The following is a 16,577-nucleotide window of genomic DNA, read 5'->3' as shown; positions in this document are numbered from 1 at the left end:
GGCTAGAGGACACTTGAAGATAGGTAAGCTGCAGATCCTTCAAGAAAGGTAAAAAGTAAATAAAATAAAACAAAACAAAATAAAATAAAATAAAATAAAAAGAAGGCAAAAAGTCCTCTAGACTTCCTGGCCTTGGTTCCACTACCCACCCCCCAGCCCCTGCCCCTGCTGAGTCTCAGAGAGCTCTCCCTGGGACTAGCCCCCTCCCCACACCTCTTATCTTTCCACTCCCCACCGTACTCGGCTGTCATAATAAAAAGGCTGAGTATATTGATACTTTCAGAATAAGAGCCAAATAATTTCCAGAGTTTGCTGCTTCCCAAATATTTTCCTAGTAAAGATTTGGATGAGAAACCCCTGTAGTGTGATGGGGTTCAGTTAGGGTACAACCAAAGCTTATCAGCTAACAACTGTGACTGTCCCATTTTTTCCTACAAAGGTGGAGTTTGAGGGAGAATTTAAATAAAAGGTGGGGAGAGGGCTCAGAGCTCTGGTAGGCTGGTTTGAGATTACCCCAGAAGAAAGGGCCAAACTGGGAGACCTTACAGGTTTACTTGGTGAACAGCTTTGTCATCAGCTGGGCCCAGACAACTTCAGGCTGCTGGAGGAGGTATTTTTGAAGATTTTATTTATTTATTTGACAGAGAGAGAGAGAGAGATCATGAGTGGGCAGAGCAGCAGGCAGAGAAAGAGGGGGGAAGCAGGCTCCCTGCTGAGCAGAGAGACTGTTGTGGGGCTTGATGTGGGGCTCCATCCCAGGACTCTGAGATCATGACCTGAGCCAAAGGCAGAGGCTTAATCCAGTGAGCCACCCAGGTGCTCCTGGAGGATGTATTTTTTATAGTGAAGGCACAAAGCCAGACATCTCTGCATCACATGATTTACAAAGGATTTTCTTTTTCATACAGACTTCTTATAATATAACTATAATCAGTAGATTTCTTAATCATACTCAATCACAAGACCGGTAAATCAAAATTACTTATAAGTTCTTTTTGGCTCTTAAAACACCTTTTGTGTTATGATCTTTATTTGCTTATTATTGACCACTTTTTAAAGCATGTTTTTGTTAAAAAGGAGAAATTACAAAAGTACACCTTTTACTTCCTTAGCAAATAAGATGCATGCATGATTTAAGTTGCTGAATTTTTTTAGGATTGAGGCATTTATATAGTTACAAAAGCTATAAGAAAAATTCAAAGCTATTTCCCTATTCTTCTTTCTCCCTTTTTTATTGAATTCACGGTGACTTTTAAAGAACATAAAGGCATTAAACATCTTGCTTTACTTTGAATTCAATGATAAACAAAATCAAAGAATAAAATAACAAGCCTGATTTATTTATCTGAATAATGTGTGTCTCACTATAAGGTTACAACGAAAGCAGGGGAATCCTTAGAGTTACATCATGTAGTATAGCAAATTAAAAATAAATAAATAAATAAATAAAATATGCTAGCGGTGATATTTATTCAGATAAGTATCAGATTTATTCAGTCAGTCCAGTGAAACTGGGAGGTTTCTGGAGTGCCCGGCTGGTTGTCAGAGCCAGGAGAGTATTATGATTTAATGCTGTCTTTTCTGCTGCATTTGATGAGCTGTCCTAGAAAAACATTTTGAAGCAATAAAGCATCCATTTGGCTCCTAAGTAATGAGGGAGGCAGTGCTCTTTCATTAACTATTTATTCAGGAAGAAAAGTGACCAACTGCTAATAAGCTTTATCCAAAGAGGGTGGTGAAAAACAGGAGAAAATGCAGAAGTGAGGTTCTGTTCAATTTCATATGCAATTAACAAACACCCAAAGCTAAGCGGTTGGTGCTCCTCCTCCATGTGACTTCTGGCTGGCTGTATTTAAGTGCAAGTGCCTGTCAGATGCATGAAAGGCCCCTGGGTTTAAGGAAGGATTGTGCCGTCTACACCAAAGACAAAAAGAAAGGAGGCAATGAGCGGTGAGTAAGCTAAGAGGAGGCTGATCTCTGTAGTTCTGAATAATGGGCTTATTTCCTAAGACGAACAGCAGTGATTGAGGCTTGCAGGGTTGCTCCTTTTGTTTTTAGATGATAACTGCTTTTTTAGGACTTCAGACATCTGCTCCATAATGCAGTATGTAGACGGTCACTTGATCGAATGGCTTCTAATTTCAGAAAATTTCTTATTGGCTATGTAAGTTGAGTATATGACTTGTTATTTAGAGAGAGTTTCGAGGTAGGCATGTGAAGTTTGCTCGTCTTCCACAGGTAAATATAGGGCCCCTTCTTTGCAGTGAATGCGAAGGATTTAGCAACTTCAGGATTACACCGAGAATACTGTATTCCCACATAAATAGAGGCTCCTTTCAAGTCATTTCAGAATCTCACTTTTGAAGCACAATCTTCATTTCACTTGCTTAAGCCTTTTAATACAATTAATTTACATTCTTTAGTGACATGATGAAAAGATGAAAGTCACAGTTCTTTTCTTCCCTTAACGCCAACTGAAGGACTTTGACGTTAATTCTTCTGCCCTGCTCTCACTAAAAAGTAGTAGTAGTTCTATTCAATGGGGGAAATACCCTTCCTGTTTAAATCATATTAAAATAGACAACGGAAAGGATATGTAAATCCAGCATTATTTAATAACAGAATATTCCTGACATTATCACAAACTGATTATGAATTATTCAATATTGCATTCCTTTGGTTTTCAGTTTTTTGAATTTCCATATTGAAAACTGTGTCTGAATTCTAAATTTACTATGAATTATTCTGAAGTATATTTAAAAATCAGTTTTCAATATACATTCCATGAGATAGGAGTACATTGTTTATTCGTGTTCATAACCTTTGGTACTGGGCGAAAAAAGCCTAAGTAAGGAGCAATGATACTAAAGACAAGAAACGCCTCCTTGGCATTTTTCTTTCCTAGACCCCATTGTGTCGTACTTAGAGAACTAAAACTCTTTTATGTTACAGAGACTCTTACTGTCTTCATCAAGGAAATGAGGACTACAAGATTAGAAATGGAATTTCCTCGTACGATTGATTGCTAGGTTTTACAATAATCTGTCTTGTTAGTTACTAACAATCATTAGATCGAATTACCCCTTTCAGATAATCACTCCATTCAGAAGACTGATGCTGTGTGCTGAGAACAGGAAGGAGATGGAGGACTGGATGAGCTCACTGAAGTCTGTACAGACCAGAGAACCTTACGAGGTAAAGTAGCATCTTTTCCTGGCACCTTCTCTTCTTGGAGAAGGAAAGTCATTCGAAGAGCTAAAGCTATATTCCGCAAAGAAAAGTATGTGCAGATTCATTAAGCAACATGCTTACATCTGATGTTGACCTTTTTAAATTTTTAACTTAAAGTGTTTCCATTTTAAAAAGTACACATTTGAAATGTTAATCCTAACTAAGTGCATCCCTGAGGTTCACTGTCTGTCGTCTTGTTCTCTTGGTTGGCAAATCTGTGCTCACGTCTCGTTTCTAGGTGGCCCAGTTTAACGTGGAACATTTCTCAGGGATGCATAACTGGTACGCCTGCTCCCACGCGCGACCCACTTTCTGTAACGTGTGCAGAGAGAGTCTTTCTGGAGTCACCTCCCATGGCCTGTCCTGTGAAGGTACTGTAGCCCGGGACCCGCCTTCTCCCTCACCACTGACCACACTGGGAACACGCTGCCAGCCTAGCAGAGAAATGTGCCCCCTGGAAGCCAATTCCCGTGGGTGGAAGCAGGAGCTGGGAGCACCTCAGTGGGAACGTAGCATTAAGATTTTACCGTAGCTTCAAGTGGAGCTCGACGCACATAGGACCAGCTTGGGAAATGTTTTTGCTGAGGGAAAGATGAATACAAATCACTGGGAAGGAAGTATAAATCAAAATGTAGTATTGCATGTCTGAGGAACTAGCGCCTGCTGCTTAAAAATCGTCTTTAGACTGTATCCGTCTTTCTGGTTTTCTGGTCTTCTTTTTCTGTTCCGACTGATTATGAGGACAAAACTTTCAGTGAGGACAGTACAGGCTCTTTGACAGAATTTCCCATTGTTATTTCTGTTTCATTGTTTTAAATGTTTTCTTTTATTTCACTTAATGTTTAATTGAATGGATGCCATCCTTTTTAATTTCTTGAAAGTTTTTTGAAAATAAGCCCAGGGCTGTTGTTTTCATTATAGTATTTGTGGGTGGTGGTGGTGGTGGTGGTTTTTTTTTTAATAAAAAAGCAGTGACCAGCAGAAGCAAATATACTAATACTTACCAAGAGAAACCTCATAACGTCTTCGACTTATTTAATTCCATACCTCAGTGATCACACTACTGTGTACTACTTTCTGAACTAGATCTAATACTAATATTAGCTTTTTTCTCTAATATAAAAAAATCTGAATTTTGAACATAACTTTATTAGACTCCATAATGAAATAGTAATAGAGTCCCAGCTTCCGTTCACTTTAAGGTAGCTCCACGTTTTGACTTTCGTTTCCTGATCTGCAAAACAGGGATAATAGTCATTTATATTCACAAATGCTATGAAAATTAAATAGGAGGATATATCTGCAAGGAAACTACTTTTCTAGTCAAATAAATTGTGGAAGGTTGTAACTGTGCTCTGTAAGAAATCCGTCAAGTAAATAACTACGGATTGTGTCATGACCCAAGGCATTAAAATTTGTGAAAATGAACATTTGGAAGGGACATTACGCATTGGTTTTGTATTTTTAAGATTTAAAGAGTGGTTGCAAACGAGATGTAATTGCCCTTTATGACTTTAATAATCTACCAGGGTTCCTGTGGCTCTGAGTTACTCTTACCAAGTGTAATACTCTGAGGTGTTACTTTGAAGGTCTTTTTAGTTGCCTCCTAGTCTCCCATTCCAAAAATCCTAAAAAATATATCAGATCTGAGATACTCTCTGGTACCCTACTGATTTGATTTATGCATAAATTAGATATATTTAGTTGTTTGTATATTGAGTTTAAACTGGGATGACTAAGTATTTTTCCAAATCTTTTAAAAGAAAAATGAAAATTGTATTAACCGATGAGAATAAGAAACTTAAGGTCTTTCAATAAATTTATCATTATTCTGTTAATAATGAAGTCTTCCTGACTGTTTAATGTCTCAGTTACTGTATTTTTGAATTATAGTTTCAGAAGAATATATGTTAGTCCTCATTTTCTCTGCTGATAAAAATTTTAAATACATGGTGTCTTGCCCATTGGTATTGTTAGAACTGTAGCAAAAGGTTTTAAAAATCCTAAGGGTTTTATGAATGTATAAAGAAGTTTTTTTTTTTTAAATTTTACGACAATGTGATTATTTAGGATCATTTTCTTATAATTCAAGTCATACTTAAGCTTTAGACACTCCCCCCAAATCTGAATAAACTCCTTGCTTGACAAAAACAAAAGACATAGGATGCAAGAGGCTTTAGAAAAAACAGAGATGCAAATACAAGAAAAATTCGTTCCACAGTGAAGTGAGTAACTTTGTATTGGAATGGAATTCAGTTTCTAGTGTGTGAAGCCATCACTAAATTTACTTAATCCTTCTGCCCTTGTTTTTCACAGGAAAACAAGCCTATACTGATTTGTCTTCTGAGTTTGTGTTGATTAATTACTAAAACTGTTATTTTAAAGCCTTGTATATGTAAAATATAGGAGTGAAAAATAGACAGAAAATACTTTTCATAAATGATTCCCTAAATCAAGAATGTCAGTAATAATTTCAGAGCCTATTTGTTTTTCACAGTTATTTAAACAGTAACTGAACAAAAAAGTTAAATGGTGATTTTTTTTCTTTTTGATTCAATAGCATCAAATATGTTAACGTAGGTACCTATGAATTTTTATCTTAGCCGCAATTGAACACTTAAAAAGATTCAATGTGGTAGACTGAAAATTGCAATTAAAAAATCATAATTTTGTGACATGTCAGCATATTTTTTTTAAGTTCTGTGTTTTTAAGTAATAGCTTTGTAGGTCAGGGGAAAGTGCTTTATTTCAGAATAACTTCAGAATGGCCACCTAACAAAATTAAGGTGACTATTAATTATTTCCATTCCTTAGTGACTGTAATCACAGTATAGTTTATTTTATTTTATTGTACGCTACATTAAGCACCTTTGCAATTTTCAAGACTCATTGCACGAAGCACTTTATTATTACAAGTGTGATTTTTATTTTTAATGAGCTATTTGATTTTTAATGGCAAAATTTTCAAAAAAGCCATGAAATCATTCCCTGTTGCTCTCTTTTATTTCCTCCTTTTCCTCTTAAAAAAAAAAAAAAAACCCTTATTGACTATTAATATCAAAGACTTTGATGTACCTGGGAATTAATTGCAGATAAAACTAAAACTAGGACCACACTTTTGAGAAATACCGTAAGAGATGAAAGACCTAGAGTTCCTAATTATCCTCAGTTTTAAAATAGTCACTTGCATGGGAGCAAAAGGGAGAAGGTCATGCTAAAATTGTTTTTCAGACCAAGCTTACTTCCTTCGGTGCTCGCTCTTACACATTTGTCTATCAGCAATGAGATTCCATTGAAAAACCGGTTTATTGTCTATGAAGTCTGTGCTCGAGTCCCCAAGTCATTTATCACAAAAATAGTAGGATTTCCAGGAAAGAATTTGTCAAGGTACACAAAGACTAGTTAAATGAAACATTTCCAATGTCTAGACTAATATTTTTCAAGGAAAAACCGACTCCACTTAAGTGACCTTTTGCATATCAGCTCCCCATGACATCATGAAGCATTTCGAACATTTGGCTATAGACACTCAGGGATTTTACCCTTTCATTTGTGTGCTACAGTAAATTGGGACTTTTTTTTTTTTTTAAAGATTTTATTTATTTATTTGACAGAGAGACCTCAAGAGAGGGAACACAAGCAGGGAGAGTGGGAGAGGGAGAAGCAGGCTTCCCGCTGAGCAGGGAGCCCTGTGGGACTTGACCCCAAGACCCTGAGATCATGACCTGAGCTGAAGGCAGACATTTAAGGACTGAGCCACCCACATGGCTATAAATTAGGACTATAATATCAGAGTTTTTATAATTAGGACTTTTTAAAACAATGGCATGCATTCTATCATTTTAAACCTGTTAAGGGTTTACAGTTAGAAGTGCAAAAATCATGTGAAAAAGAGCCACCTTCCATTAGCATTTAGGAGCAGTTACTTTTTCTATTTCCACTGACGCGATCTCTGCTTTTAAGTATCTGCGAAGTCAGAAACTGGTATAACATCCTTATCGACCAGTGCTTGGATAATTTGTATCCTTAAAAGGATGAAGTTTAGTAGTAGTAAAGTTCTGATTTTCATAAGTAAGGGTCCTTTTCTCAGATAACCTGTGGCTTACTTGTTTTTCATATGTGAGCTGCTGCTTTCCTGGTTGTTTCCTCTTATTTCTCTCTTTTGTGTTTTTGATTTGATATTTGTACAGATTGTAAACTGATTATCCAAATAGGTCTACTGAACGTCTGTCACCTTCCATAGTTACAGAATTTTTTCCTTAGGATGAGAACTTTGAAGACTTACTCTTATAACAACTTTCAAATATTCGAAGGAGTGTCATTAACTATACTCACCATGCTGTGCATTACATGCCCATGGCTTATTTTACAACCGGAAGTTTGTACCTTTTGATGCCCTTCACCCATTTGGCCCACCTCCCTACCCCTGCCTGGGAAGCCACCAAGGTGTTCTCTGTTTCTATGAGCTTGGTGTTTTTGTGGGTTTGTTGCTTTTACTTCAACTTAGCAAAATATCCTCTAGATGCATTCATGTTGTCTCAAATGATTCATTTATATAGCTGAATAATAGTCCATTGTGTAGATACACATATGGATATCACATTTTCTTTTTTTTTTAAATTAATTTATTTTTTTCAGCGTAACGGTATTCATCATTCAGCGTAACGGTATTTTTGCACCATACCCAGTGCTCCATGCAATCCGTGCCCTCTCTAATACCCACCACCTGGTTCCCCCAACCTCCCACCCCCAACCCCTTCAAAACCCTCAGATTGTTTTTTAGAGTCCATAGTCTCTCATGATTCACCTCCCCTTCCAATTTCCCTCAACTCCCTTCTCCTCTCTAACACCCCTTGTCCTTCATGCTATTTGTTATGCTCCACAAATAAGTGAAACATATGATAATTGACTCTCTCTGCTTGACTTATTTCACTCAGCATAATCTCTTCCAGTCCTGTCCATGTTGCTACAAAAGTTGGGTATTCATCCTTTCTGATGGAGGCATAATACTCCATAGTGTATATGGACCACATCTTCCTTATCCATTCATCCGTTGAAGGGCATCTTGGTTCTTTCCACAGTTTGGTGACCATGGCCATTGCTGCTATAAACATTGGGGTACATATGGCCCTTCTTTTCACTATGTCTGTATCTTTGGGGTAAATACCCAGTAGGATATCACATTTTCTTTATCTGTTTATCCACTGAGGGACACTTAGGTTGTTTCTGTATCTTGGGTGTTACGGATAATGCAATAATAACATGAGTGTACAAATGTCTTTTCGAATTAATGATTTCATTTTCTTCAGATTAATACCCAGAAGTGGAATTTCTGGAATTGATAGTTCTGTTTTTAATTTCTTGAGGCTCTGTACTGTTTTCCAGAGTGGCTGCACCAATTTGCATTCTCACCAATAGTGCACACCAGTTTCCTTGTCTTCAAATCCTTGCCCACACTTGTAATTTCTTGTCTTTTTGATAATGGCCATCCTAACAGGTGTAAGGTGATATCTCATTGTGGTTTTGATTTGCATTTCCCTGATAATTAATGATATTGAGCATCTTGTCATGTGTCTGTTGTCCATCTATATGTCTTATTTAGAAAGATGTCTATTTAAATCCACTGCCCAATTTTTAAGTGGATTGTTTGGTTTTTGCTATTGACTTGTATGAGTTCTTTGTAAAATTTGAATGTTAACTCATTACCACATACATATTTGCAAATATTTCTCCTGTTCAGTATGTTGACTTCCATTTTGTTGATGACATTCTTTGTTGTGTCATAACTTTTAATTTAATGTAGTCCTGTTTGTTTATTTTTGTTTTGTTGTCTTTGCTTTTGGTGTCAGACCCAAAAAGATCATCACCAAGACTGATGTCAAGGAGCTAGCTGTTGGGGAGTTTTCTTCTAAGAGTTTTATGGTTTCAGGTCATATATTCAACTCTTTAATCCATTGTGAGTTAACTCTTGTATATGGTATAAGATAGGGCTTGGTTTTATCTTTTTGCACATAACTGTTCAATTTTCCCAGCACAATTTAATGAAGAGACTGTTCTGTCTTCATTATATGTTCTTGGCCTCTTTGTCATAAATTAATTGGCTGTATATATATGGATTTAATTCTGGGCTCTCTCTTCTGTTCTATTGATCTATGTGTCTTTTTTTTTTTTTAAGATTTATTTATTTATCTGACAGAAGGAGAGAGATCTCAAGTAGACAGAGCAGCAGGCAGAGGGAGGTGGGGGAAGCAGGTTCCCTGCTGAGCAGAGAGCCTGATGTGGGGCTCCATCCCAGGTCCCTGAGATCATGACCTGAGCCGAAGGCAGAGACTTAAGCCACTGAGCCACTCAGGCACCACTATGTGTCTGTTTTCATGCCAGTACCATACTGTTTTGATTACTATGGCTTTGTCATATAGTTTCAAATTAGTGAGTATGATACCTTCCACTTTGTTCTTCTTTCTCAAGACTGCTTTGGCTGGCTATTCAGTCTTTTGTAGTTCCATAAAAATTTTTGAATTATTTGTTTTAGTTCTTTGAAAAATGCCATTGGAATTTTGATGGGGATTGCATTGAATAAGTATATTGCTTTGGGTACTATGGACATTTTCATAATATTAATTCTTCCAGTTCATGAGCATGGGATATTTCCCATTCATTTGTGTCTTCAATTATTTTTCCTTCATGTCTTGTAAGTTTAGTGTCTCTTTTTTAGGCTCCCTTTTGATAATATGGCTGGGCAGAATTAGTGATGGGTATAATGTATTATCTCTTCATTATTTTCTTCTACATTATAATGTAATGATCTCAAACAGCGATACCTTTAAAAAACAATGCCATCTTTGTGACCTTTATCAACCTATTCCCCGTGACCGGTTGTTTTCTTGACATAATTGCATTTTAAATCTCCTCCAGGTTATCCTGTTCTTTATCTTACTGATATGTTCAAACTTTTTATCTTAAATACGTGTACTGAAAAATACAAATATTAGAGGAGTACAACTGGTGGGATTTTTTCACAAATTAATGGCATTTATGTAATCAACACCCAGATTAAGAAAAAGGTTGTTCCCAGCACCTCTGTATTACTGAATTTTATTTAATTCTGTTTGTGTGTGTGTGTTTTCTCCTTTCTCCTAAAGAACTAGTTCTTTTGTATTTATTTCCTTTCTGTTTTATTTGTGAGTGGAATCTAAGTAGCAATCTATAGATTGATAAAAGTGCTTCATAAATACATAACCACATGTATCATAAATACATGAATATCTTCTGAAAAGATATTTTCAGAATACGTTTAGTATTGTTGAAGAGTAACTAAACTTTTTTAATTATTGTTTTTCTTCTTCCCCCACCCTTGAAATTCCATGCTGTGATTTCCTCTAATCATTGTTCCAAAAGTATATATTTATTTAGAAATGGTTAACTTTTTTTTTTTTTTTTAGTGTGTAAATTCAAAGCTCACAAAAGATGTGCAGTGAGGGCAACAAATAATTGCAAATGGACGACTCTAGCCTCCATAGGGAAGGACATCATAGAGGACGAGGATGGAGTAAGCTCAGTTCTGTCTTTGGTTTCTTCCCAGTACCTCCCTCTTATTGTTTGCCCTGTGGAAAATGACAGAGTTAAGTGGGAGTATTTACTAGTAGGACTAAATGGAAGGCTTTGGTTAGTTAGGAGTTTCTATTTCCAGGTAGATCCTCCGTAGTTTTCTTTAGCTCTTAAATTTTGAGGGAAATGCGAAGAGGGCTTGGCGATGATTGCTGCACTGGGCTGGTGTTGGAGACCCTTACAGTAAAATATTCTTTAAGGCTGATCTCAGGTGTCTGTTCAGATATTCGCTCCTAAGACATTGGGGCCTCCTTTCCGCAGTGTGCCCTCCACCTTTAAAACCTTGTCTCCACGGCAACTTGCATCCGCATCTCTGATAGCACTTTGTAATCACTTCATGATAATGCCTTGACCTTCACTGCTCCTCAGTTAGACTACAAATCCTGAAGGTCAGGGATATGGTCTTGCTTATTTTTGTATCCCTGTGGTGCTCAGGTCATAATAGAGGGTCAATAAAAGTGGACTAAATGAATGGGTGCCACAAGTGATACTATCTTGATTCCGTAGAATGAGAAATAATTGTAGACCCTCCCTAGGGTAAGAATGGTGTCCTACTGTCTTTAATTTGCCTGCTGTTTATTCTCGCTGCGCAGGTAGCTATGCCTCACCAATGGCTCGAGGGTAACTTGCCCGTGAGTGCCAAGTGTGCTGTCTGTGACAAAACGTGTGGGAGTGTTCTGCGTCTACAAGATTGGAAATGCCTTTGGTGTAAAACAATGGTGAGAATCTTTTCTAATTCCTTCATAATTTTTTTTAAATCTATGTAAGTTAGGAGTAAAGAATTTACGGTCAAACAGAGCATGGTAGCATACATACCCACTGTAACATTCAACTTTTTCTGAACTATATTCCTTCCAGTCTGGTTACTTTTTAAATATCCTTTTTGTAATGCCCTTGTCATCTGTTTTTTTTTTTTTGTTTTTTTGTTTGTTTGTTTGTTTTTGTCTGAAGAACTTCTCCCCACAGTTTTGTTGTTTTTCATTATTATTATTGCCACATTTAATGGTTTACTATTTTTAGCCCTGTTTTACCACCTTGTCACACACAGAAAGCCACCAAATTTTGATTGACATGTGAAGTATAATTTCAGTACAACCCTGCGCATGTTCTCTGACGGAACACCAAGTTCATTCAGCCATGCATAGGTATAATTGAAATTAGATTTTTTTTAAAGATTTTATTTATTTATTTGAGAGAGAGAGAACATGAGAGGTGAGGGTCAGAGGGAGAGGCAGACTCCCTGTTGAACAGGGAGCCTGAGTGGGACTCGATCCCAGGACTCTGAGATCATAACCCGAGCCGAAGACAGTCGTTTAACCAACTGATCCACCTAGGCGCTCTGAAATTGGATTTTTATATTACATATATATTATATAGATACATGTTTTAAAACTTTCTCACATGTGTAAGAAAGCAGTGAGTAGTATGCATGGCATAACATGGAGCCAACGGCAAGGCATGGTCCTGTCTGTGCCAGACCGCCCAAGGACTGGGCCCGAGGCTTCATGAGGGCAGTCAGAGAAGAAACTCCAAGGGTGGACTCAGACCACTCAGAGGCTAGCGTGGTGCTCACCATAATAGGGTGGGGAGGCAACAGCTGTGGGTGCTCATCACACTAGGCGATGCCGTCCAACCGTAGCAGCGATTGCCTTGCTTTGGGCTGATTTGTTTGGTCTTGTGTTGAGTCTTGGAAGTCACTTCCCACCCACCCCCTCCAAAAAAGGGTGGAAAACTAATTTCTTTCAGTAAGTATGATGTAGATCCTCAAAGGAGAATGATGTGAGGTCGCTGGGTTGATTTCATAATCGGTGAGATTAATTCCATTTTTTTCCATGGGAAAAAGTAAGTCCTGCAGTTTTTCAGTTGGGCCTGATAGGTGATCTGTTTCCTTCTTTTTTTTTTTTTTTTTTTTTAAAAAAAAGATTATTTATTTATTTATTTGACAGACAGAGATCACAAGTAGGCAGAGAGGCAGGCAGAGAGAGAGGAGGAAGCAGGCTCCTTGCTGAGCAGAGAGCCCGATGCCAGGCTCAATCCCAGGACCCTGGAATCATGACCTGAGCTGAAGGCAAAGGGCTGAGCCACCCCCACCCACACTGAGCCACCCAGGCACTCCTCCTTCTTATTTTTAAATCAAACTTGATTCTATCCTCATGCTTTTATTATTCTTTATCAGTTACCCCTTTTGTCAGCTACCGGTGTTACTTCTAATTTCTCTGATGCCCTATAATATAATATATAGACTGTCTTAGGTATGTCTTCGGAGTTTTGGTGACACTCTAACCCCTAAAACCTTCTTGTGGCACAACCCCAGGGTCAAGAATCACACGCTTCCCAACTGAGCCAGCCAGGCACCCCAACATTCCTTATTTTATTTTATTTATTTATTTTTAAAGATTTTATTTATTTTTTTATTTAGAGAGAGTGTGTGAGTGAGTTGGGGGGAGGGGCAGAAGGAGAGGAAGAGAGAGATGCTCAAGTAGACTCCCCACTGAGTGTGGGTCCCAACATGGGGTTCGATTTCTGGACTCCCGAGATCGTGACCTGAGCTGAAATCAAGAGTCGATGGACTGAGCCACCCAGGAGCCCTCCTGGCATTACCTTGTTTTAAGAGTGCTTGCAGAAGGCCTGTAAGATAAAAATATTATAAATAAATAAGAAAAATAAGTAAGTAAGTAAGTAAAGTGCTCCCATAAATGACATTTTAAAACTTCATCCCACCTAAGATTTCTCTTCGGGGATGGGGGCAGCCTCTGATGTGTGTGCCTACTGCTAATTTCATTAGTCTGTACATCAGTTTCTCTGCTTCTGGATCTTCCGCTGTTCTCTTTTTGAAAAGAAAGCCGATTATGTATGTGATCAGTTACTTGAGAAAGGTTTTATAGAAATTGTCTCCACCTGCTGTGTGTAGGTCTCTACTTGTATTTTCTCAGTGGCTTTTCAACTTCGCTAACATTCACAGGAGGAGTTCATTAGCTCTTTTACTTGCTCACTCTACTCGCCCTTTTAAAAATTTCATGAACAGTGTAGAAGGGTGGATACAGAACGTGGAAGGGGGCATTCTGGAATGTCTTCTCCCTCTTTTTTCTGGCAGAGTTAGATATCACCTTATCATGAAGTCGTTCCTGCCCTGTGCTGTGTCCGTCGGACATTCAGGCCACTGTCTGAATGGGCCACTGTCCCCTTGTCACCTCCTTCTCAGTCTTGTACTTCCTATACAATATCACTTACCTCTTCATACATTATTTTGTCTTTAAAATAATGAGTTTCTGACAGAATATCTAGTTTGTAAACCAGTCATGTCGTTTATTTTTTTTTAAAGATTTTATTTATTTACTTGACAGAGAGATAGCACAAGTAGGCAGAGAGGCAGGCAGAGGGAGAGGGAGAAGCAGACTCTCTGCTGAGCAGGGAGCCCAATGTGGGACTCGATCCCAGGACCCTGGGATCATGACCTGAGCTGAAGGCAGCTGCTTAACCCACTGAGCCATCCAGGCGCCCCCAGTCATGTAGTTTAAACAGAGTAAAGTAAGACCATAGTTCCACAACTCTAACGAGTCTGTTTTTCCAGTCGTTGTCCAGTCTCTGAGTACACTTTTACCTTTTTATAAAAAGAGTGAAGATACGATTTTATCTTCTGCTTTTTTTATTTAACTTTCGTATCAATATTTTTGTTTTGCTCTGTAATTCTCATACTTTATTTTAAAGATTTTACTTATTTCTATTTGAGAGAGACCATGAGAGAGAGCATGAGAGGGGAGAAGGTCAGAAGGAGAAGCAGATTCCCCGTGGAGCTGGGGGCCCAATGAGGGACTTGATCCTGGGACTTCGAGATCATGACCTGAGCTGAAGGCAGTCGCTTAGCCAACTGAGACATCCAGGCGCCCAATTCTCATACTTTTAAAAAACTTCCTTTTAAACCTATCTGTGCATGCTTTTTTATTTTTAATCTACTTAAGATGTTAATTATTATAAATAACATTAGGGAACTATCCAAAATTAGGTCACCACATAAACAAGAATCACTATTTAATTTCAGTTATTTTCTCAAAAGTTTTGATAAATAGGTATTTAATTAAATATTTTATTAATTTTCTAAAAGGACTGATGAAATAAAGCTACATTAAATTTAAGTGCTTTATGAAATGTCTGCTTTTACTGCTTAAAACATTTCCAGGCCCTTTAGGTAAGTACTTAAAGTATTGTAAGCTCCCTGGGTTCTACTTAGCAAGTTAGCCCTGCTCCCATTCACAATAGTATCTTGACTCACCTTGAAACTTTGTTTCTATGAAGTTCACACATTTACTGAATGCCTATGATATATACCACTTTCCAGGATAAGTTTCCAATAATAAGACCTTTTCCTTTTCTTTACAGAGCCAGACGAGAAAATAAGCATTCATGTATTTAAACCTATAATAACATGAAAATGTTATTATTATATAAAAAAAGGTGTGAATAGAAAGTTATAAGACCACTGCAGAAAGAGCAGACACATTACAAATTTTATTTTCACTAAGTTCTATAAGAACATTACAAGGTAGAGGTCATCAGTTTCTTTATGGATGATGATATTAACAAGTACTAGTGAACTTCCCTCCTTTCTCTTCCTCTCCCTTCCTCCTTCCATTCATTCCTGCCTTCCTCTCCCCTCTCCCCTTTCTTCCTCTGCACTCTGTTCTTCTCTCTTCCTCTCTCCTCATCTTCACTAGGCATATCTTTTCTTTTTTTTTTTTTTTTAAGTAATATCTACACCCAGTGTGGGGCTCTAACTTCCAACCCCAGGGTCAAGAGGCTCATGCTCTACCAACTGAGACAGCCTGATTCCACTCACCAGGCATTTCTCGATATACCCTACTTGCCTGTGATAATTATAAAAGTAGGCTATACAGACCAAATCAAACTCCCATCTCTACGATAATCAGCCCATTCTTTAGCATTGTAAGTATTATGCCATGAATTACTGAATATTTTGTGATATAGTTGATCTTCAATGATCACTTCCTTAGATGCAATTTATGCCATAATAAAACATTGATGTGTTTTTATGATTCTTTAAAGTTTGTTTGTTTCTTATTAGGTACACACTGCCTGCAAAGATTTATACCATCCTGTGTGTCCCCTTGGCCAATGTAAAGTATCTGTCATACCTCCAATTGCACTGAATAGCACTGATTCTGATGGTATGTATCAGTAGTGTAAATATGTATTTTCCTGGTGTATTAAATGTTGATTTGTACATTTACTTTCCTAGAATCAATTGAACTGTAATTGGTTATTCTGGTCAGTTTTTATATAAATCCATTTAAATTGCTGAACAGTACATTTAACTTCTAAAAGAACATTGTAGAATTAAAACTTAACATGGCTATTAATACACTGGTGAAATTACTAAACATAAGCCTTACAGATTTTACATTTCATCAAGTAAAATAAGATCATTATTCTATAACAAAATGCAATCCAAAAGGTTAATTTTTGTGTATTCTTTTTTCCTTCTGTAATTGAAATTACCCATCAACATAGCTCTTTTTTTTTTTTTAAGATTTTATTTATTTATTTGACAGAGAGAGATCACAAGTAGACAGAGAGGCAGGCAGAGAGAGAGAGGAGGGATGCACGCTCCCCACTGAGCAGAGAGCCTGATGTGGGGCTTGATCCCAGGACCCTGGGATCATGACCTGAGCCGAAAGCAGAGGCTTTAACCCACTGAGCCACCCAGGTGCCCCCCATTAGTA

At 37.6% G+C, this 16,577-nt stretch overlaps 1 protein-coding gene across 5 annotated transcripts in view; it reads left to right on the top strand.

The window, feature by feature from the left end:
* Positions 1-16,577, top strand: part of DGKH (diacylglycerol kinase eta) — a 178,479-nt gene that overhangs the window by 105,106 nt on the left and 56,796 nt on the right. For 4 of the 5 annotated variants that reach the window (XM_044249809.1, XM_044249813.1, XM_044249810.1 and 1 more), the window contains 5 exons: positions 3,091-3,195; positions 3,470-3,602; positions 10,674-10,780; positions 11,433-11,558; positions 15,920-16,022. In XM_044249809.1, the coding sequence (XP_044105744.1) occupies positions 3,091-3,195; positions 3,470-3,602; positions 10,674-10,780; positions 11,433-11,558; positions 15,920-16,022 (574 nt within the window). Of the gene's footprint in view, positions 1-1,891; positions 1,951-3,090; positions 3,196-3,469; positions 3,603-10,673; positions 10,781-11,432; positions 11,559-15,919; positions 16,023-16,577 lie in introns of those variants that run through there. The other variant, XM_044249812.1, reaches the window with a different exon arrangement.

This window comes from Neovison vison, chromosome 5, assembly GCF_020171115.1.
Source record: "Neovison vison isolate M4711 chromosome 5, ASM_NN_V1, whole genome shotgun sequence".
Taxonomy (NCBI): domain Eukaryota; kingdom Metazoa; phylum Chordata; class Mammalia; order Carnivora; family Mustelidae; genus Neogale; species Neogale vison.
Note: the sequence above shows the minus strand (reverse complement) of the source record. Positions and strands in the feature narration are given on the sequence as shown.